This window comes from Heptranchias perlo, chromosome 27 (assembly GCF_035084215.1).
Source record: "Heptranchias perlo isolate sHepPer1 chromosome 27, sHepPer1.hap1, whole genome shotgun sequence".
Lineage (NCBI taxonomy): Eukaryota > Metazoa > Chordata > Chondrichthyes > Hexanchiformes > Hexanchidae > Heptranchias > Heptranchias perlo.
Genome location: NC_090351.1, coordinates 4320251 through 4343765, shown reverse-complemented (window position 1 = coordinate 4343765; position 23515 = coordinate 4320251). Strand labels below are relative to the sequence as shown.

General features: G+C 49.6%; 1 protein-coding gene across 1 annotated transcript in view; it reads right to left on the bottom strand.

Moving 5' to 3' along the window:
- LOC137344351 (BTB/POZ domain-containing protein KCTD20-like) overlaps nucleotides 1–9556 on the bottom strand; it is a 96963-nt gene extending 87407 nt beyond the window's left edge. The window contains exons 1-2 of the mRNA XM_068007227.1: nucleotides 9415–9556; nucleotides 544–698 (exon numbers count right to left, since the gene is read on the bottom strand). Coding sequence (XP_067863328.1) covers nucleotides 544–644 — 101 coding nt within the window. The 5' untranslated portion in view covers nucleotides 645–698; nucleotides 9415–9556. The remainder of the gene's footprint in view (nucleotides 1–543; nucleotides 699–9414) is intronic.
- Nucleotides 9557–23515: the final 13959 nt, after the last annotated feature.

Genomic DNA, 23515 nt, shown 5'->3' with positions numbered 1-23515 from the left:
CACACTGCACCTTCCCTTTAAGGGACGCAGGCTGCCTTTAAGTGGCGCTAGCCATTCGTGATATCTGGGCCCTCTCCTGGTGAGCAGCCACTCAACAGCGCAGGTAATGCTGGCTGCACGCAGCAATCAGGTAAATCACCAGGCAGCACGAATATTACGTGCTGCCTGCATCTCATCGACCGGGCGTGGGTTAATCACGCACCGCGATCCCCGCGCCTGGTTTCGGGGGTTATCCAATATAACCCCCTTAGTTACAGAGTCAGTCAGTATAAGAGGAGGGGGGAGGTGGAGAGTTGGAGGGGTTTAGGGAGGGAATTCCAGCACGTGGCGTCTTAGCCGCTGAAGACATGGCTACCAATGGTGGCTGAAAGGCAGGGTGTCTAGAGCCATGAGCATAGAGTTCAGGGTAGGGGGAGTTTCTATAAGTGCTGTGCCTATTTTACTGCAATAGTTCATCACTTTTTAATGAACGCTGCCATCAGTATTTTACTGAGAAATCCTCACAATCTCTCTTACCCCATTCTCCCCCATCTAGCCGCTTACCTGTGGTGCCTGGAGTATCTGCACTGGTGACGAGTCATTCCGCTCTCCCAGAATTCGCTGTCGCTGCTGTTGCTGTCACTGAACTGAGACTCTTCAGTCATCCCCTCACACACCCAGCAGGCAAGGGATCCCAGCAGGTCCCATACACAAAACACCTGGGGGTACAAAGCACATGTGTATTTAAGGGCACCTTCCATTTAGTTAACAACAGCATCTTGCCTTCATAATGTTGTAAAAACATCCCAAAGTGTTTCACAGAGGTGTGGTGAAGACAGACGCTGAGATATTGCCGGAGAGATTAGGTGTAGTTGAATGTTCAGTCAAAGAAGCGGGTTTTAAGAACATAAGAAATAGGAGGAGTAGACCACACGGCCCCTCGAGCCTGCTCCTCCATTCAATCAGATCATGGCTGATCTTCGACCTCAACTCCACTTTCCCGCCCTATCCCCATATCCCTTGATTCCCTCAGTGTCCATAAATCTAGCGATCTCAGTCTTGAATACACTCAACGACTGAACAACCACAGCCCTCTGGGGTAGAGAATTCCACAGATTCACAACCCTCTCAGTGAAGAGATATTTCCTCATCTCAGTCCTAAATGGCCGACCCCTTATCCTGAGACTAGGATCCTGAGTTCTAGACTCTCCAGCCAGGGGAAACAGCATCTACCGTGTCAAGCCCACTAAGAATTTTATACATTTCAATGAGATCACCTCTCATTCTTCTAATCTCCAGAAAACATAGGCCAATTCTACTCAATCTCTCCTCTCAGGACAACCCTCTCATGCCAGGAATCAATCTAGTGAACCTTCATTGTACTGCCTCTAAGTATATCCTTCCTTAGGTGAAGAGACCAAAACTATACACAGTACTCCGGGTGTGGTCTCACCAGAGCCCTATATAATTGCCGCAAGACCTCCTTATTCTTCTACTGGCGGAATAGGTGGACATGTGGCAGATGAAATTTAACGCAGAGAAGTGCAAAGCGATACATTTTAGCAGGGAGAATGAGGAGAGGCAATATAAACTAAAGGGTACAATTCTAAAGGGGATGCAGGAACAGAGAGACCTTGGGGTATATGTGCACAAATTGCTGAAGGTGGCAGGGCAGGTTGAGAAAGTGGTTAAAAAAGGATACAGGATCCTGAGCTTTATAAATAGAGGCATAGAATACAAAAGTAAAGAAGTTATGATGAACCTTTATAAAACACTGGTTCGACCACAACTGAAGTATTGTGTCCAGTTCTGGGCACCGCACTTTAGGAAGGATGTGAAGGCCTTAGAGGGTGCAGAAAAGGTTTACTAGAATGGTTCCAGGGACGAGGGACCTTCAGTTATGTGGACAGACTGGAGAAGCTGGGGTTGTTCTCCTTAGAGCAGAGAAGGTTGAGAGGAGATTTGATAGAGGTATTCAAAATCATGAGGGGTCTAGACAGAGTAGATAAAGAGAAGCTGTTCCCATTAGCAGAAGGATCAAGAACCAGAGGACACAGATATAAGGTAATTGGCAAAGGAACCAAAGGCGACATGAGGAAAAACTTTTTAAGACAGTGAGTGGAATGCACTGCCTGAGGGGGTGGTGGAGGCAGATTCAATTGTGGCTTTCAAAAGGGAATTGGATAAATACTTGAAGGAAAAAAAATTGTAGGGCTATGTGGAAAGAGTGGGGAAGTGGGACTAGCTGGATTGCTCTTGCATAGAGCCGGCATGGGCTTGATGGGCCAAATGGCCTCCTTCTGTGCTGTAACCATTCTATGATTCTATACTCCAACCCCCTTGCAATAATGGCTAACATACCATATGCCTTCCTAATTGCTTGCTGTATCTGCATATTAACTTTCTGTAATTCATGTACAAGGACACCCAAATCCCTCTGAATACCAACATTTCTTCGTCTCTCACCTCTTAAAAAATTCTGATTTTCTATACTTCCTACCAAAGTGGATAATTTCACATTTCCCCACATTACACTCCATCTGCCACCTTCTCACCCACTCACTTAACCTGTCTATATCCCTTTGCAGACTCTTTGTGTCCTCCTCACAGCTCACTTTCCCACCTAGCTTTGTATCGTCAGCAAACTTGGATACAAAACACTCGGTCCCTTCATCTAAATCATTAATATAGATGGTAAATAGCTGAGGCCCAAGCACTGATCCTTGCGGCACCCCAACCTGAAAATGACCTGTTTATTCCTACTCTCTGTTTTCTGTCCGTTAACCAATCCTCAATCCATGCTAATATATTATCCCTAATTCCATGAGCCTTAATCTTATGTAACAACCTCTTGTGTGGCACCTTATCGAATGCCTTTTGAAAATCCAAATATACAACATCCACTGGTTCCCCCCTATCTACCCTGCTAATTACACCCTCAAAACAGTCTAATAGATTTGTCAAACATGATTTCCCTTTCATAAAACCGTGTTGACTCTGCCTAATCATATTATGATTTTCTAAGTGCCCTGTTACTACATCCTTAATAATAGATTCTAGCATTTTCCCTACTACTGATGTCAGGCTAACTGGTCTGTAGTTCCCTGTTTTCTCTCTCCCTCCTTTCTTGAATAGCGGAGTTACATTTGCTACCTTCCAATCCATGGGGACCGTTCTAGAATCCAGGGAATTCTGGAAGATCAAGACCAATGCATGCACTATCTCTGCAGCCACCTCTTTTAAAACCATAGGATGTAGGCCATCAGGTCCAGGGGATTTGTCGGCTTTTAGTCCCATTAATTTCTCCAGTACTTTTTCTTTACTGATATTAATTATTTTAAGTTCCTCACTCTCATTAGGCCCTTGGTTCCCCACTATTTCCGGTATGTTTTTTGTGTCTTCTACTGTGAAGACAGATACAAAATATTTGTTTAACGTCTCTGCCATTCCCCATTATAATTTCTGCTGTCTCAGCCTCTAAGGGACCCATATTTACTTTCACTAATCTCTTCCTTTTTACGTATTTGTAGAAGCTCCTACAATCTGTTTTTATATTTCTTGCTAGTTTACTCTCGTATTCAATTTCCCCCCTCTATCAATTTCTTGGTCATCCTTTGCTGATTTTTAAAACCCTCCCAATCCTCAGGTTTACTACTCTTTTTTGGCAATATTGTAAGCCTCTTCTTTTAATCTATCACTATCCTTAACTTTTCTAGTTAGCCATGGTTGGATCATTTTCCCTGTAAATTCGTTGAGAATTATGAATTTTTAAAAAATGTTCGCTATTGCTTATCTATCGTCATATCTTTTAATCTAATTTCCCAATCTATCTTAGCCCCTCATACCTAAGTAATTGACTTTGTTTAAATTTAAGATGCTAGTTTCGGACTTAACTACATCACTCTCAAACTCAATATGAAATTCTATCATGTTAGGGATCCTCTGGGGCAGAGTGATCATAACTATAAGATTACTTATTAACCTCATTACACGATATTAGATTTAGAATAACCTGTTCACTAGTTGGTTCCTCGAAATATTGTTCTAAAAAACTGTCTCGGATGCATTCCATGGACTCGTCCGCCAAACTACTTTTGCCGATTTGGTTTGCCCAGTCAATATAAAGATTGAAGTCCCCAAAGATTATTGTATTACCCTTGTTACATGCTCCCCTAATTTCCTGATTTATACTCTGTCCAACACTATAACTACTGTTAGGGGCCTGTAATCTACTCCCACCAGGGTTTTCTGCCCCTTGTTATTTCTTAGCTCCACCCAGACTGATTCTACAATCCTGATTTTCTGAGCTAAGATCCTGTCTCACTACTGTCTTTATCGCATCCTTTATTATCAGGGCTACCCCTCCCCCCTCCTTCCTTTTCCATTTTGTTTATCTCTTCTAAAAGTCAAGTATCCTGGAATATTTAGTTCCCGACCTTGGTCACCCTGAAATCACGTCTCAGTAATGGTTACTGGATCAAACCCTTTTATTTCTACCTGTGCCATTAATTTATCTATCTTGTTATTAATGCTTCGTGCATTCAGATTTGGCCTTTAATTTTAAACTTTTTACTATTTTTCCCTGATGTGACCTTAGTCACTAATGCCCTATTACTTTTGTTAAACTCTCTGTTCCTTCCTGACACACTTTGCTTATTTTTACCCAAATCGCTCCTCTGCTCCACAGCCTTGACTTTTCTCTTTAGATTGATAAATTTACCCTTACCTGAACCCTCCCCCCAGCTTATTAGTTTAAAGCCCTATCTACCGTCCTAGTTATTTGATTTGCCAGGACACTGGACCCAGCCCTGTTTAAATGGAGCCCGTCCCAACGGAACAGCTCCCTCTTTCCCCAATACTGGTGGCAGTGCCCCATGAATTGAAACCCCTGCTTCCCACACCACTCTTTCAGTTACGCATTTAACCATTTAATGGAAGGACGCAGAGAGTGAATTCCAGAGCATGGGAGCTGCCAATGGTGGGGTGGTGATGGGGGGGCGTGGGGATGCACAATGGGTTGAAGGAAGAGGAACTGGAAATTTGGTGGGCGGGGGTGTTGTCGGGCCGGAAGAGTTTACAGAGATAGGGAGGGGCAAGGTCATGGAGGGATTTGAACACAAAGATGAGAATTTTAAATTCGAGGTGTTGAGGGTCCGGGAGCCAATGTAGGTCAGTGAGGACAGGGGTGGTGATAGGTGAGCGTGACCTGGTGCAGGATAGAACATGGGCAGCAAAGTTTGGGATGAGCTGAAGTTTATGGAAGGGGAGGATGGCCAGGAGAGCATTAAAGTAATAGAATCCAGGGGCAATGACTGGGCCTGGATGAGGTTTTCAGCAGGGGAGGCAGATTAAGTTATGGTGGCAGCAGGCGGTGGTAAGGGGGCAGCAGGCGGTGGTAAGGGGGCAGCAGGCGGTGGTAAGGGGGCAGCAGGCGGTGGTAAGGGGGCAGCAGGCGGTGGTAAGGGGGCAGCAGGCGGTGGTAAGGGGGCAGCAGGCGGTCTCAGGAAGTCGCTGATCTCAGCTAGTGAGTCTGCCAGACAGTACATGTGTGGAGATCAGATCCAGCAAGCAGGCGAAGTTGGAGGAACTAGCAGCCTGCAGCACAGCCACGGTGTCCCAGTCCGTGTGATTTACCCAGGACGAGGCTGACAACTGGGGCCCGCGCCCTGAGGGAATTTTTCTTTGTGCTAAACAGAAAGGCCATTTTTTGCAAACGATTGAGCTGCTGGGAGGAAATGAACCACAGTCGCTGTGTATCAAAGGTAGTGATCTCAGGATTATTCCCAGTGCCACGTGCTAGTGAGTATAGGAACAGGAGAATAGACAGGATGAATGCGTGGCTGCAGGGATGGTGTAGGAGGGAGGGATTTAGATTCCTGGGATGTTGGGATCGGTTCTGGGTGGGACCTGTACAAGCGTGACGGGTTACACCCGAGCAGGACCAGGACCAGGACCAATGTCCTCGCGGGGGTGTTTGCTAGTGCTGTTGGGGAAGGTTTAAACTAGAGCGGTAGGGGGATGGGAACCTGAGCGGGGAGTCAGAAGGGAATAAAGTTGAGCGCAGCAAGAGAGGGGAAGACCCGGGGAAATCTACAATACAAATAGTACAAACAGTTGTTCAAGAACAAGTGAAAGGGAAAAGCGTAGAGCAGCGGAAAGAAAGTGTACTTTAGGCACGATAGATAAAATAAAAACTAGAAAGCATAAGGCTATTAACCCAGCATCAAAGCTGAAGGTCAGGCTAGGGTGTGGCCCAACTAAGAGTTCTATGCACAAATGCACAGAGTATAAGGAATAAATTAAATGAGCTACAGGTTCAAATTCAAATTGGAGGGTATGACATGTTAGCTATTACTGAGACTTGACTGCAGCATGGTCAGGATTGGGAACTAATTATACCAGGTTATAAGGTCTACAGGAGAGATAGGGAAAATGGAAGAGGGGGAGGAGTAGCCTTAATGATTAGAGATGAAATCACTTCAATGATAAAGGACGATATAACGAGAGGTAAGCAGCCAACAGAGACCTTATGGGTTGAATTGAGAAATAGGAAAGTATTTAAGACTATAGTGGGAATTGTATATAGGACCCCTGGCAGCAGCTCTGAAGTGTAAATTGTATAAATGCAGAGATTAGACAAGTGTGTAAGAAAGGCATAGTGGCCTTAATGGGGGACTTTAACCTTCACATAGATTGGGAAAAGCAGACTAGCAACTGTCAGAAAGGTAGTGAATTTCTTGAATGTATCCAGGATAGTTTTCGACAGCAGTATGTCCAAGAGGCAACAAGGGGGCAAGCCATACTAGATTTAGTAATGAGTAATGAACCAAATTTAGTTAACGGCTTAACTGTGCGTGAACATCTATCCAATAATGATCATAACATGATCGAGTTCAATGTAGTGTTTCAAAGGGAAAAAAGTGAATCAGCTGCTAAGATTCTAGACTTGGGCAAGGCTGACTTCAATGGGATGAGACAGAGACTGTCCACAGTAAACTGGGCAAATCTGTTAATGGGTAAAACAACTGCTGATCAGTGGGAAATGTTTAAACAAACATTTAATATGATACAGAATCGGTTTATACCCGAGGGGCAAGAACTCTACTTGCCAAAAAAAACAGCCATGTACAACTAAAGAGGTAAGGGACAGTATAAGACATAAGGAAAGGGCATACAAAAAGGCAAAAAATGGCACAGATCCTGGCGAATGGGAAAGATACAAAGATCAACAAGGGGTCACAAAACAGATAGTAAGAGCTACAAAAAGAGAGTATGAAAAGAAACTTGCAAGGGATATCAAAACCAATAAGAACTTTTATAGTTATATTAGGAAAAAGAGGGTGGTCAGGAGCAGTGTTGGCCCCTTAAAAACTGAAAGTGGGGATATTGTCATTGACAATGGGGAAATGGCAGACATGTTGAATAATTACTTTGTGTCAGTATTTACAGTTGAAAAAGAGGATAGCATGCTGGAAATCCCAAGAAAACTTCCATTGAATCGGGGACAGAGCCAGCATAGATTTGTGAAAGGTAGGTCGTGCCTGACAAACCTGATTGAATTTTTTGAAGAGGTGACTAAAGTAGTGGACAGGGGAATGTCAATGGATGTTATTTATATGGACTGCCAGAAGGCATTTGATAAGGTCCCACATAAGAGACTGTTAGCTAAGTTAGAAGCCCATGGAATCGAGGGAAAAGTACAGACTTGGTTAGGAAGTTGGCTGAGCGAAAGGCGACAGAGAGTAGGGATAATGGGAAGGTACTCACATTGGCAGGATGTGACCAGTGGAGTCCCGCAGGGATCTGTCTTGGGGCCTCAATTATTCACAATATTTATTAACTACTTAGATGAAGGCATAGAAAGTCTCACATCTAAGTTTGCCAATGACACAAAGATTGGTAGCATTGTAAGCAGTGTAGATGAAAACATAAAATTACAAAGTGATATTAATAGATTAGGTGAACGGGCAAAACTGTGGCAAATGGAATTCAATGTAGACAAATGTGAGGTCATCCACTTTGGATCAAAAAAGGATAGAACAGGGTACTTTCTAAATGGTAAAATGTTAAAAACTGTGGATGTCCAAAGGGACTTAGGGGTTCAGGTACATAGATCATTGAAGTGTCATGAACAGGTGCAGAAAATAATCAAGAAGGCTAATGGAATGCTGGCCTTTATATCTGGAGGACTAGAGTACAAGGGGGCAGAAGTTATGCTGCAGCTACACAAAACCCTGGTTAGACCGCACCTGGAGTACTGTGAGCAGTTCCGGGCATCGCACCTTCGGAAGGACATATTGGCCTTGGAGGGAGTGCAGCGTAGGTTTACTAGAATGATACCCGGACTTCAAGGGTTAAGTTACGAGGAGAGATTACACAAATTGGGGTTGTATTCTCCAGAGTTTCGAAGGTTAAAGGGTGATCTGATCGAAGTTTATAAGATATTAAGGGGAACAGATAGGGTGGATAGAGAGAAACTATTTCAGCTGGTTGGGGATTTTAGGAGTAGGGGGCACACTCTAAAAATTAGAGCCAGACCTTTCAGGAGCGAGATTAGAAAACACTTCTACACACAAAGGGTGGCAGAAGTTTGGAATTCTCTTCCGCAAACGGCAATTGATACTAGCTCAATTGCTAAATTTAAATCTGAGATAGATAGCTTTTTGGCAACCAAATGTATTAAGGGATATGGGCCAAAGGCAGGTATATGGAGTTAGATCACAGATCAGCCATGATCTTATCAAATGGCGGAGCAGGCACGAGGGGCTGAATGGCCTCCTCCTGTTCCTATGTTCCTATCCCGTGAAGCATTCCGCAGCTGGTACAGCGCCCAAGTCCTGATCGCGAGCAGTTCAACAGTCGCTTCGATGTTTTGTGGCCTTTTTGGTGCTCGTGTCGTGCTTCACTGCGCTGTTTCATTGAACTTCAAACCACTGGCACATTATCGAGCACAAAGGAAGACACTGAATCAAGAGATGCAGACTGGAACCAGGAGCAGATGCTTTGTGCGGAGCTCCTCCCTACGGGAAGGTTTGCTCGAGTGACACGATGAACAAAGTGTCCTCTCCCACCATCCCCGTCACCATGGTGCAGGAAGGGCACCTGCACAAAAACCAATGGCCAACCCTCCAGGACTGGCCTGGAGTCTCCAGAAAATTAAAGATTAATCTCCTGGACACCGGGAGAAAAATCACAGGGGTGCGGGTTTTTTCACTTTGTTTAAATCCTTTCCTTTATTCATTATAAATATATTGGAGATGGGGAAAAGGGCTGTTTGAGCCCGTGTCCCTCTCCTGCAGGCCCCTCCTACCCAGGCCCCGCCCGCCCGCCACTCCTGTCGATAACGGGACTGACCGCGGGTTCCTCTCTCGTTTATTGCTCTCTTCCCCCTGAGGCTCAGGCCCCGCCTCTCACGCTCCAGTGTCGGTTCCTCACCCTGCGGTAGCCGCAGCCCAGCCGCTCCGTCACTGCCTCAGATCATCAGGTGTCCGTCCATCCGCTGTCGAGAGCACTTCGGCCGCCTGTTGGGTGAGGAATGAGTCCGTGTCGGCGCCAAGAAACACTGATCGGCCGGGGGAGGGTCACAGCGCCGCCTGCGGCCGGGAGGAGCGAGTCACAGCGCCGCCTGCGGCCGGGAGGAGCGAGTCACAGCGCCGCCTGCGGCCGGGAGGAGCGAGTCACAGCGCCGCCTGCGGCCGGGAGGAGCGGGGGTCACAGCGCCGCCTGCGGCCGGGAGGAGCGAGTCACAGCGCCGCCTGCGGCCGGGAGGAGCGGGGGTCACAGCGCCGCCTGCGGCCGGGAGGAGCGGGGGTCACAGCGCCGCCTGCGGCCGGGAGGAGCGGGGGTCACAGCGCCGCCTGCGGCCGGGAGGAGCGGGGTCACAGCGCCGCCTGCGGCCGGGAGGAGCGGGTCACAGCGCCGCCTGCGGCCGGGAGGAGCGGGTCACAGTGCCGCCTGCGGCCGGGAGGAGCGGGGGTCACAGCGCCGCCTGCGGCCGGGAGGAGCGGGGTCACAGCGCCGCCTGCGGCCGGGAGGAGCGAGTCACAGCGCCGCCTGCGGCCGGGAGGAGCGGGTCACAGCGCCGCCTGCGGCCGGGAGGAGCGGGGGTCACAGCGCCGCCTGCGGCCGGGAGGAGCGGGTCACAGCGCCGCCTGCGGCCGGGAGGAGCGGGGGTCACAGCGCCGCCTGCGGCCGGGAGGAGCGGGGGTCACAGCGCCGCCTGCGGCCGGGAGGAGCGGGGGTCACAGCGCCGCCTGGGGTCGGGGAGGAGCGGGGTCACAGCGCCGCCTGCGGCCGGGAGGAGCGGGATCACAGCGCCGCCTGGGGTCGGGAGGAGCGGGGTCACAGCGCCGCCTGCGGCCGGGAGGAGCGGGGTCACAGCGCCGCCTGCGGCCGGGAGGAGCGAGTCACAGCGCCGCCTGCGGCCGGGGAGGAGCGGGGGTCACAGCGCCGCCTGCGGCCGGGAGGAGCGAGTCACAGCGCCGCCTGCGGCCGGGAGGAGCGGGATCACAGCGCCGCCTGCGGCCGGGAGGAGCGGGATCACAGCGCCGCCTGCGGCCGGGAGGAGCGGGGTCACAGCGCCGCCTGCGGCCGGGAGGAGCGAGTCACAGCGCCGCCTGCGGCCGGGGAGGAGCGGGGGTCACAGCGCCGCCTGCGGCCGGGAGGAGCGAGTCACAGCGCCGCCTGCGGCCGGGCGGAGCGGGGGTCACAGCGCCGCCTGCGGCCGGGTGGAGTGGGGTCACAGCGCCGCCTGGGGTCGGGGAGGAGCGGGGTCACAGCACCGCCCGGGGTCGGGGAGGAGAGAGGTCACAGCACCGCCCAGGGTCGGGGAGGAGCGGGGTCACAGCGCCGCCCGGGGTCGGGGAGGAGCGGGGTCACAGCGCCGCCCGGGGTCGGGGAGGAGCGGGGTCACAGCACCGCCCGGGGTCGGGGAGGAGCGGGTTCACAGCATCGCCCGGGGTCGGGGAGGAGCGGGGTCACAGCGCCGCCCGGGGTCGGGGAGGAGCGGGGTCACAGCGCCGCCCGGGGTCGGGGAGGAGCGGGGGTCACAGTGCCGCCCGGGGTCGGGGAGGAGCGGGGTCACAGCGCCGCCCGGGGTCGGGGAGGAGCGGGGTCACAGCGCCGCCCGGGGTCGGGGAGGAGCGGGGTCACAGCACCGCCCGGGGTCGGGGAGGAGCGGGGTCTCAGCGCCGCCCGGGGTCGGGGAGGAGCGGGGTCACAGCACCGCCCGGGGTCGGGGAGGAGCGGGGTCACAGCGCCGCCCGGGGTCGGGGAGGAGCGGGGTCACAGCGTCACCTACTGGCACTTATCCCACACTATCCATGTCCTCAGGATGTGCCAGAGTGTTTCATGGCCAGTGAATGAGTTTTGAAGTGCCAGGGTAGTTATGTCAGCAAAATGGCAGTCAATTTGTTTGCAGCAAAATCCCACAAACTGCAATGACCAGATAATTTTTTTTGGGTTGGTGTTGATTGTGGGATAAATATTGACCAGGATTCTGGGGAGAACTTCCCTGCTCTTCTTTGAATAGTGCCTTGGGATCATTTACATCCACGTGAGAGGGCTGACGGGGCTTTGGTTTCATGTTTCATCAGAAAACGACACCTCCAACCGTGTAGCACTCCCTCAGTGTGGCACTGAAGTGTCACCATAGTATATGTGCTCAAGTCCTAGAGTGGGGCTTGAACCCACGATCTTCTGACTCAGGTGAGAGTGCTACCCACGGAAACAAGCTGACCCTGGTAATGCAGTACCTCCCTTGATCTCCTGCTCCAATCTCAGCGTACAGTTCTTGGTCAATATTGGGTTGAGGAAGTGCCAGCTCCAGAACAGCAGTGTGCAGCCGCTCTCTGATACAGCCCATGTCTGCGATCACCTCCCAATGACCGGGAGTGATGGCAGCATTTACATGAAAACTTTTTTGCTATCAGGCAGAGATTTTTTTTAAAGAAATTGTACACCCATAGAACACATAAACCAGGCCAATTGTTGAATTGAATGTACTTCCTAGTGTAGTCCCAATGGAAGGCCCAGAGCTCGCTCCCTTTGGCAGAGGAGTACTGTCGGTGCACTGTTGATTGTGCTCTATCAATGTGGAAATAGAATAAAGACCAAGCAAGCTATAATAGATGAGGCCCAGGGCACAGGCCCAATGGGCTGAATGGCCTCCTGTACTGTAGGATTCTATGATCAAATGATGTCCATCGGGAAAAGTGGAAAAGGAAAATAACTTGGTGTAATTATCAGTACTAATTACTGAGGCTGTTATCAGCTTGGCTAACCCAATACTGGGTGTATCCAAAGCACATTAGTCTCCAGGCTCCAACAGGTTACCTTAACCCAGCATGAGCCATTTACAAGGCCAGATTTGGAGCATCGTGCAATTTTGGACCTTTCCATTATCAATGTTCCTCAATTTTATTCCTCCCTCTCCTGAAACCACTGACTCCTCGCTGGGGTATGGTTGCGTGGGTGTCTGCCAGCCTCCGGTACCCCAACCAGGAGCCATTCACCAGGAGCGAGCCTGGAGGGCTATTCCACCGTGGTGTGCACCAATCCCGATCCTGTCCCCGCCCAACAGCCTCGCAGGCACACACTTTCCAGCAGGAATCACAAAATAAAATCTCGTGGACAGTTACAAAAAAACAATTGAAAAGGCTGATGAAGCAGAAATTGTCTTTTAATTGTGAGATTTTACAGAGAGGAAGCAGCCAGTGGGACACACTAGAGGCAGTCACCTGACTGAGGACTAGAAGCTGCACATGAGCTGCTTGGGTGTGGATTGCTTCAGTCTGTAGACATCAATTGTACTTCACTCAGACCCTCTGCCTCTTGGAATGTTCCAGAAGCCGCCTTCTACTTTAGGCTTCTTTTCCCATTTGTTGGTGACCGAGAGGGCCCAAGTTTGACATCTGCCGGGCCCTGGGCTCCTGTCGGATCAGCCTGGCCGCTGGCTGCTTGGTGGAGAGAAGACCGCCCGCCCAGTCCCTCCTCCTAGCGGTGTGGACCCCCATCATGGCTCTGTTCAGCCACATCAGACGTTTGAGCTGCTCCATCGACCTCCCCTTGTCGTGCAGGAGCTGGTGTTCTGTGACCGTCCGTTTACTAAAACACAAATCAGACCACCCATGGATTACCGGGGTTGCAAACACTGGTTGGACGTATTCCTGGAGTTTCATCACATGACCTCCTGCTTTCAACCCCCACCCCCATCATTGGCCACCCGACATGTCCATCCTCATGGCGCCCGCCTTCCCATGCTAATTGGGAAGCAAACAGACTCTTCATTACCCAATTGGATGACATTCGACTCTCAGTCAGTTAAACCCGAGGCCCTGTCTGCCCTCTCAGGTGGACGTAAAAGATCCAATGGCACTATTTCAAAGAAGAGCAGGGAGTTCTCCCTGGTGTCCTGGCCAATATTTATCCCTCAACCAACATCACTGAAACACATGATCTGGTCATTATCACATTGCCCTAAGGACATCCTGCCAGAGAGGCATGTGGGGCCAGCCTACAAACAATTGGGCTTGGGTTATAGACAAGTATCTCACGTGTCTTTGCTGATCTCAGTGGTACCACTAAGCCTGCTTTCTCACTGTGGCCACATGGAGGCAGTGCCCAGTAACAGTGCCGTGGCAGGAATGGGCACAAGAGGTGCAGGCCCATCTCTGAACTTGGCTGGCATCGGTCCTAAGAGTCTTAGATGGGAATGCAACAGCCAGCGGCCTCCCGTACTCCTGCCACTTAAGTAGCACCCAGGAGGAGCCCAAGATTAGGTTTAAGAGCTCAGACTTCGCTCATTGGCACCAAGGGAAAGCACATTTGTACATGCCGGCATTCTGAACAAGGTTTGGAATTTCCTTTCATAGGGTGGCTTGAATGGGAATTGTATGAGTTGATACCCATAGCATTGGGGCTATAGATTTGTGGTGAGAAGGGTAGACCAGAATGGTCATGCAGCGGGCAGATGTAGTCGTCAAGCGACAGTCTCCTGTACCTGAATCACACGAATTTCTCTTGCAGCTTTCCTCTGCATCTTTTCTTGCTCCTCTTGCTGATGCCCATGCTCCCCTTGGGGAGGGAGGGGGGCTTCATCTTCTGGGGCTCCATGAGGAGACCTCTTTGTACGGTGGAACTCTGGAGTATGCAGCACACCATCATGATCCTTACCATCCCTTGAGAAGAACAAGCCTCCATCGATCCAGGAAGCTGAAACAAGCCTTCTCCAGGCCTTTGGTGTGCTCCGCACCTTCAGAAGGACATATTGGCCTTGGACGGAGTGCAGCGTAGGTTTACTAGAATGATACCCGGACTTCAGTTACAAGGAGAGATTACACAAATTAGGGTTGTATTCTCTAGAGTTTCGAAGGTTAAGGGGTGATCTGATCGAAGTTTATAAGATATTAAAGGGGAACAGATAGGGTGGATAGAGAGAAACTATTTCCACTGGTTGGGGATTTTGGGAGTAGGGGGCACAGTCTAAAAATTAGAGCCAGACCTTTCAGGAGTGAAATTAGAAAACATTTCTACACACAAAGGGTGGTAGAAGTTTGGAACTCTCTTCCGCAAATGGCAATTGATACTAGCTCAATTGCTAAATTTAAATCTGAGATCGATAGCTTTTTGGCAACCAAAGGTATTAAGGGATATGGGCCAAAGGCAGGTATATGGAGTTAGATCACAGATCAGCCATGATCTTATCAAATGGCGGAGCAGGCACGAGGGGCTGAATGGCCTACTCCTGTTCCTATGTTCCTATGTTCTGTGATGGCCTGGGGGATGAATGGAATTCTCTGTACTTCTGCCCAGTTGGGGCCCTTGTAATCACACAGATGCCCTCAGCCATGACTGTAGAGATTGGCCTTGATCGTAGAGGATCCCCTCAGAGACCTGCCTTCCTGTGGTAAAATAGTACTGGGAAGGTGGAAAGTGAAGGCGTCATGAGGGGTCCCTGGGAAGCAAGCACTCAGTAACATGGTGGTGTGCACCTGGTCGAGCTGCACATTGAAGAACTGGTACCCCTTCCTCATCCAGTAAGGGTACAGTGGGCCAAGTGGTGATGGCACAGGACTAAAAACCCACGGTCTCACTAGGGCAACTTATAAAACTGAGTTCAATAAATTTGGTAATTTCTTGGCTGGCACCAGAAAAAACGGCCATGAAATCTGCCAGATCACCATAAAAACCCAAGTGGTTCACTAATGTCCTTCAGGGAATGGAACCTGTCATCCTTACCCGGTCTGGACTACTTGTGACTCCAGTCCCACACAACGTGACTGGTTCTTAATGTCCTCAGAGCAACTAGGGACGGGCAATAAATTACTGCCTTGCCAATGTTGCCCACGTCCCAAGAACAAATAAATATAAGGGGGGTTTATACGGCCATGTGGGGCAATGGGTGATTCCTGGAGTGTGGTGGATCCTGCTGCTCAGTAACATTGCAATACCTTGTAATGAGGTATGCCTTGTAATGAGGTATACCTTGTAATGAGGTATGCCTTGTAATGAGGTATACCTTGTACCCTGTCGTTTACTGTCGGTTGTCTTTAGCGAAGGGAATGAAACTGCTGGGTTGAGAGAGCAACATACCAGTGACATCCTTCATGCATCAGTGCACAGCTGTTTGGCTCATGTTCCAGATGTCCTCATCTGTATGATACAGTGGTGTGGGGGTAACAGCAGGTGACTGGCATGTAGACCCACCTCCCTTTGTTGCTCCCCCTTTTCCTCGCAGGTACTGGAGGATTCCCAATGGGAATGCCATTGTACCCTGTCTGAAAGGGAGGGGTTGGGTTAATCACAGCCTCTCAGCCACTAGCGCAAAGGAAAGTAACTGGCAACAGGGGGGAAGAAATCACAACAAAAATGCCAGTGTAATAAACCCTTTAAGAAGCCCAGTAAATGAACAAAAGCTGCTTTAAATTCACTTCTGCCCAGGCGCCATTTTTATTCCAGCCTGTTTAAGAATGAGCACAAATTCAGTGGAAATGGCAGGACTCAGGCTGTATGAAATGAGGGCCGAGAAAGGTGGGGGGGGGGATTGAGCATGTCTTTGGCCCAGTCCTGCCGGATCAGAGCCACTAAATCAGTCGGAAGGTGCTGGAAACTTTAAGCCGCCCTTTCTTCGGGTTCTCTGCTCCCGTGGTGACCAGTTTAGATTTGGGTAAAGATGTCGTAGAATCATAGAATGCTACAGCACAGAAGGAGGCCGTTCGGCCCATCGTGCCTGTGCTGGCTCTCTGAAAGAGCGATCCAATCAGTCCCACTCCCCTGCTCTTTCCCGTTGCCATGCAAATTTTTTTCCTTTTCATGTATTTATCTAATTCCCTATTGAAAGTTACTATTGAATCTACTTCCACCGCCCTTTCAGGCAGTGAGCTCCAGTTCATAACGACAAGGGTAAAGAGACTTTGTAAGATCTCGTTGTGAAGCCCTAATGTATCAGTCACGCCCTCACACGTTTTTAAGTCCTGTTTTGTGACTCACGCGGATGTAACACTGTGGGGGGGGTTTGTGCATTCAGCAAAAATAAGCTACTCACTTTTCCGCTGGATTCTGTGATCTCACTGAACAGCAAAGCAAGAGAATTGCAGTGAAGATCAAAGCCTGGGTGGGAAACAGCATCGTGCAACCAGGTCCTGCTTTCAAACCAGACGGAGAGACATGTTAGTGACCGGACAGTCTGGAGCACTCGGAGTCTGCCAGCCCACCCCCCACCCTGGAATCACTCACACCCCCGCACACTCTGGGACAAGGTAGGATACTTCAGGGAGACGTTATCCTGCATTCCTCCCAGGAAATCTTAGAGGGGTGGGATCTGTCCCTCAGAATCCTAGTGTACGCAAGAGAGAAGTCTGGGCAGATCAGCCATGATCTCATTGAATGGTGGAGCAGGCGCTCGAGGGGCTGAATGGCCTCCTCCTGTCCTTAATGTTGCTGTGATAGGGGCTGCGCTGTCACACAGGTCAGCAGAGCCAATTGTGCTGCTGACCGTGAATTTACAGAATGCTTACTGTGGCAATCAGGGGGGTGTTTCGGCCTAGATCTCACAGACTTTTTAAGTGACTGGAGTAAAAATGGAAGCAGTCATGAAGTCCATTGTGGGGGCAAACACAGATTGCAGGTAAATGAATTCCCTTTGCAGGCTGGGATCGAATCTGCGTGAGGTAGTGTAGACTACGCTAATGGCAGGGGCTGACTGAGCTCTCTGAATCACCAGGATAATCCTGTACAAGAGTGAACCTCAAAGTGAGGCATTCTGGCCTCCCAAAGACCACAAGTGGGCCTACGAAGTTGGGGGGTTGGTGGGAGTGGGGGATGAGGGAGGTCCAGGCTGGAGGTCTGGGCCTAGACTCCCAAGGATCGGAGTGGAATTTTACTTTAATAAAATGTTTTAATTGGCCCCCTGACACGCCAAGTACCACTTCTGGGAGATGGGGGAACCCCAGCACCTCTCCCCGGGTTGAATATTTATGCTGGCGTTGCCTCAGGTGCCCCTGCCCCTCACACACTGCCAAAGGCCGGCCCCTGCAGGCTCATCCCCCTGACCCCATGGGGAATCAGTTGTATTATGTGACTATTAGGATGGTTCAAGGCGAACTAGGTGGGCCTTGGTCTTTTGTCCAGCAACTCCTACGTTTGTGTGTAACAGTAATATTTAGACATGAATAACTCGCCCCACAGGGTGAAAGGTCTATTAGTTGTTTGTGTATCTGAAATTAAATGTCTGTAATGTGAAAGAAACCTGTCACAGTTCAGGCTGCTAAGCTTTAGTTCAGAGAGAGTTTCCGAACTCCTTGGGTGATCTGGAATTATCATCACCCGTGTACAACTTCTCATCTCCAAGGTCCAGCAAGAGCCACACCTGACTGTTTGTGCAAAGCTCCCCTTGCCTCAAACTGTCAGACAACCCTTCCGAAGGTTAACCTTTGGTGGATTATTTCTAGTCATGCTGCTTTTGAAGAAGCATTGTGCTGTTTAGTTGCTGAGACCCCGAAGATCAGCAGAGAAATGATCCCAATGGATTCAGTGCGATCGCGCTAGGCTGAGGAATTCTGCCACTGACCCCGCCAAAGTTCATGGGGTCAGGGGGATGAGCCTGCAGGGGCCGGCCTTTGGCAGTGTGTGAGGGGCAGGGGCACCTGAGGCAACGCCAGCATAAATATTCAACCCGGGGAGAGGTGCTGGGATCCCCCCGTCTCCCAGAGGTGGTACTTGGCCTGTCAGGGGGCCAATTAAAACATTTTATTAAAATAAAATTCCACTCTGGTCCTTGGTAGTCTAGGCCCTGACCACAGCCTGGACCTCCCTCTTCCCTCACTCCCACTGCCCCCCACCCCCAACATCATAGGACCCACTTGTGGTCTTTGGGAGGCCAGAATGCCTCATTTCACTCGGAGTACCAGCCTTCAAACATACACCGGCTTCCAGTGAGGCCAAGTGTGAGGAGCCCCCACCCTCAGCTCTACCTCATTGGCCTCGTTTGAGGCGGACGGAGGCTGCACCCCCAAATAAGACCACCGGAGACTCCTGGGTAAGGCCAGGGCCTGGCATATCTGGGTCATGGCGGGGTTACGTTAGGGATTCACCGGAACAGCTGAGTAAACTTGGGGCCTGAAGCCTGTAAATATACCTGGGCCAGTGCCATTAGCCTGAAAGTGTGTTACTTCCCATTAGAAGGAGCATGTGGTGGTATCCCACGTATTCTCCAGTGGGCAAGGAGTGGTTAATTGTTAACCCTGGGCACGCTAATCCATATTCATCACACATAAGGGAGCAGGTTTCAGTTCACAGGAGACTGGGTCTGCTGGAAACTGCTGTTCAATTGTGAACACACAGTGGGGATAAAGCCCGAACTGTAATCCTCAGTGTTACTAATACTGGGGAGCAACAACTTGTATTTATATAGCGCCTTTCACATAGTGAGATGTCCCAAGGAGCTTCTCAGGAGTGTAATCAGATAAAAATTGACACAGAGCCAAAGAAGGAGACATTAGGTCAGGTGACCAAAAGCTTGGTCAAAGAGGTAGGTTTTAAGGAGGGTCCTAAAGGAGGAGAGAGAGGTGGAGAGGTTTAGGGAGGGAATTCCAGAGCTTAGGGCCTAGACGGCTGAAGGCACGACCGCCAATGGTGGGGTGAAAGGAGTGGGGGATGTTCAAGAGGCCCGAGTCACCTTGTCCCGCAATAGAAGTGTTGCAGAAGCAGCGGGGTGACCAGGCTCATCTAATGGGACACAGCTTGGTGGCATCCTGTTAGGAGCATCAAACCTTTAAAAGCATCATCAGAGACCATCCAGAGTCCTGCCGATTTCAACCCCCTCCCCATTCCAAATAGGTCAGACCAAGCTCTTGTTTCAGTCACATTGTATTGTGCTCTGTCCTATGTCATTTGTGATGTGTAATATACAAAGTAAAAAAATCTTTTAAAAATGGTCCAACAAGAAGCTGAAAGCAGTGAAATATTTATTATTTAAATTGTTAGACTCTGGTTAGATATAGCAAATTGCACCGATAGTTTTGTGAAACTGAAAGTACCTTTCCAATGAAAGGTCAGATGTTTGTTCATCCTGGGGGCTTCTCTGTGGGCTAATTCCGTGGGCTGGGGAAACACGTAGCACAGTGCATAAAGGGTTAAGTACGGCATTAAGTACTGCCAGAGATGGAGAGGGACATGAGCAATCATAGAAACATAGAAAATAGGAGCAGGAGTAGGCCATTCGGCCCTTTGAGCCTGCTCCACCATTCAATATGATCATGGCTGATCCTCTATCTCAATACCATATTCCCGCTCTCTCCCCATACCCCTTGATGCCTTTTGTATCTAGAAATCTATCTATCTCCTTCTTAAATATATTCAGTGACTTGGCCTCCACAGCCTTCTGTGGTAGAGAATTCCACAGGTTCACCACCCTCTGAGTGAAGAAGTTTCTCCTCATCTCAATCCTAAATGTCCTACCCCGTATCCTGAGACTGTGACCCCTTGTTCTGGATCCCCCAGCCAAAAAGATTCTCCCTGCATCCAGTCTGTCTAGCCCTGTCAGAATTTTCTATGTTTCAATGAGATCCCCTCTCATTCTTGTAAACTTGAGTGAATACAGGCCGCGTCGACTCAATCTCTCCTCATACGACAGTCCTGCCATCCCAGGAATCAGTCTGGTGAACCTTCGCTGCACTCCCTCTATGGCAAGTATATCCTTTCTTCGGTAAGGAGACCAAAACTGCACTCAATACTCCAGGTGTGGTCTCACCAAGGACCTGTATAACTGCAGCAAGACATCCTTGCTCCTGTACTCAAATCCTCTTGCAATGAAGGCCAACATACCATTTGCCTTCCTAACTACTTGCTGCACCTGCATGTTTGCTTTCAGTGACTGGTGTACAAGGATACCCAGGTCCCTTTGTACATCAACATTTCCCAATCTATCACCATTTAAATAATACTCTGCCTTTCTGTTTTTCCTTCCGAAGTGGATAACTTCACATTTATCCACATTATACTGCATCTGCCATGTATTTGCCCACTCACTCAACTTGTCTAAATTGCCTTGAAGCCTCTTTGCATCCTCCTCACAACTCACGATCCCACCTAGTTTTGTGTCGTCAGCAAACTTTGAAATATTACATTTGGTTCCCTCATCCAAATTATTGATATATATTGTGAATAGCCGGGGCCCAAGCACTGATCCCTGCGGTACCCCACGAGTCACTGACTGCCACCCCGAAAAAGACCCATTTATTCCTACTCTCTATTTCCTGTCTGTTAACCAATTTTCAATCCATGCCAGTATATTACCCCCAATCCCATGTGCTTTAATTTTGAACACTAACCTCTTATGTGGGACTTTATCAAAGGCCTTCTGAAAATCCAAATAAACCACATCCACTGGTTCTCCCTTATCTATTCTACCAGTTACATCTTCAAAAAGCTCCAGTCGGTTTATCAAACATGATTTCCCTTTCATAAATCCATGTTGACTTTGTCTAATCCCGTTGATATTTTCTAAGTGTCCTGTTATCTCATCCTTTATAATAGACTCTAGCATTTTCCCCACTACTGATGTTAGGCTAACCGGTCTGTAGTTCCCTGTTTTCTCTCTCCCTCCTTTTTTAAAGAGTCAGAGGACAGAGGTGAGGAGTCCAAGGAGAGCGATGAAGATTCAAAAAGTGAGAGGTGGGAAATCAGAGGAGAGAGATAAGGGCCTCGATATTATCCCCCCCCCCCCCACAACAGGCAGGAGGAGGTCAGGACGGTTAAACCCTAAAAACCAGGGTACGTATCCCCAACCTGACACGTACACACCTGTTGCCATTTTTACGGCGGCGGGTAGTGAGGTGTGCCTGGGTCCCATCTTGGGGAGGTGGCACCCTTCGTTATAATATTTAAATCAGGTTCCCACCGTGCAATTGGGAGCCTGATTTAAATTTAATGGTTGCGGGATGGGTTTCCCAGGGCTCGGGAAACCCAGCAGGGAAATGGAGACAGGAGCTGCCGTTGCAGGAGGTATTGCTTTTTGTGCACTCCTCGTGAGCCAGGAGGAGCAGGAATGCTCCCCTCAACCCCACAAGCAAACCTTTGGCCTCCCCTCGCTGGCCATGGCCTCTCTCTAGCCCCTTCCGCAATCGGTGACCTCCCCCTCCCCCAACCCCCGATGGCCTCGCTCTCTCTTCACCCCCCCCCCCACCCCCCCAACTCGTGATCTGAAGTCTGCGATTGCTGTCCCCCCCCCGCCCCCCTCAAATGAAGCCTGGCCCCCTCCTGATTGCTGGAGTCTGCCCCCATGGGTCCTCGGCTGCAAACTCCTTTTTGCCGGACAGGAAATGGGCCGGACCATCGTGTTCCCGACCTCGACAGGTTTCCCCCTTTTCCCGCTATCACACTTCCCCGTATATATCAGGGACAAAGAATCCGAGGAGATAAAGATAAATCAGAGGAGAAAGAGGTGAAGATTCTGTGGAGAGAGCTGAAGAATTAAGAGGAATGGAAAATCAGAGGAAATAGAGATGAGAGATTAGAGGAGATAAAGATAAGGAATCAGAGAACGAGCAGGCATTAGAGGAGAGAGCGATGGCAAATCAGAAGAGAGGTGAGAATCGGAGAAGAGAGATAAGGAATCAGGGGAGAGGGAGGAGTCAGAGGAAACAGATGAGGAATTAGAGGAGGAGAGAGAGGTGAGGCATTAGAGAGGACAGATGGAAATCAGAGAGCGATGTGAGGAATGAGATGGGAAAGAAAGGTGAGAAGTCAGAAAGGTAAGGAATTAGAGGAGAGACAGGTCAGAGATTAACCGAGAAAGAGATGGGATATTAAGGAGACAGGTGAAGAATCAGAGGAGAGAGAGAGGAAGGAATGATTCATTCTGAGTAATGAATGATGAAAAACTGCTGGGAATAAAAAGGAGAATAAGGCCAAGTAAGAGAGTAGGTGAGGGGAGGCGGTGAGGGGAGGCGGTGAGGGGAGGCGGTGAGGGGAGGCAGTGAGGGGAGAAGGTGAGGAGAGGCGGTGAGGGGAGGTGGTGAGGTGAGGGGGCGGTGAGGGGAGGAGGTGAGGGGAGGCAGTGAGGGGAGGAGGTGAGGGGAGAAGGTGAGGAGAGGCGGTGAGGGGAGGTGGTGAGGTGAGGCGGTGAGGGGAGGCGGTGAGGGGAGGAGGTGAGGGGAGGCGGTGAGGGGAGGCGGTGAGGGGAGGCGGTGAGGGGAGGCGGTGAGGAGGGGAGGGGAGGCGGTGAGGAGAGGACTGCTGCAGAATGTTGCTGAACATTCATTACTTCACTGCACATCTCTCTCGATATGATGAGTGGTGAGTGTCATTGTGAGGATTCTATTTACTGGGACGAACTTTAAGAGAGGAACTTGAACAGGGGTCTGCCAGTTGCTGGAAAGACAAAGTCGGGTTTGTGTTTGAGGTGAAGACTTTTGTCCAGAATGAACCACATCAGCTGAGAGTTCCTACTTGAGATCTCCACCTGAACCTGATTCCTGCCTGTTCTTTCTCAGATGCTCAGGGACGTGCTGAGTAATTCCAGAATTTTCAGGATTCTACTTTTTTCTTAATGTTAACCCAGGTAACTGTTACTGAGTCTCATCATTACACGCACACAATACACAATACACACCCCACCCCCACACACAGAAACACAGATACACACACACACAAACACACACACAGAAATACAGATACACACACGCAGAAATACAGGTACACACACGCAGAAATACAGGTACACACGCAGAAATACAGGTACACACGCAGAAATACAGATACACACGCAGAAATACAGGTACACACGCAGAAATACAGATACACACACGCAGAAATACAGGTACACACGCAGAAATACAGGTACACACAGAAATACAGATACACACACAGAAATACAGATACACACACAAACACACACAGAAATATAGATACAAACACGCAGAAATACAGGTATACACACAGATATACACACACAGAAATACAGGTATACACACAGAAATATAGATACACACACAGAAATACAGATACACACACACATAGAAATACAGATTCACACACA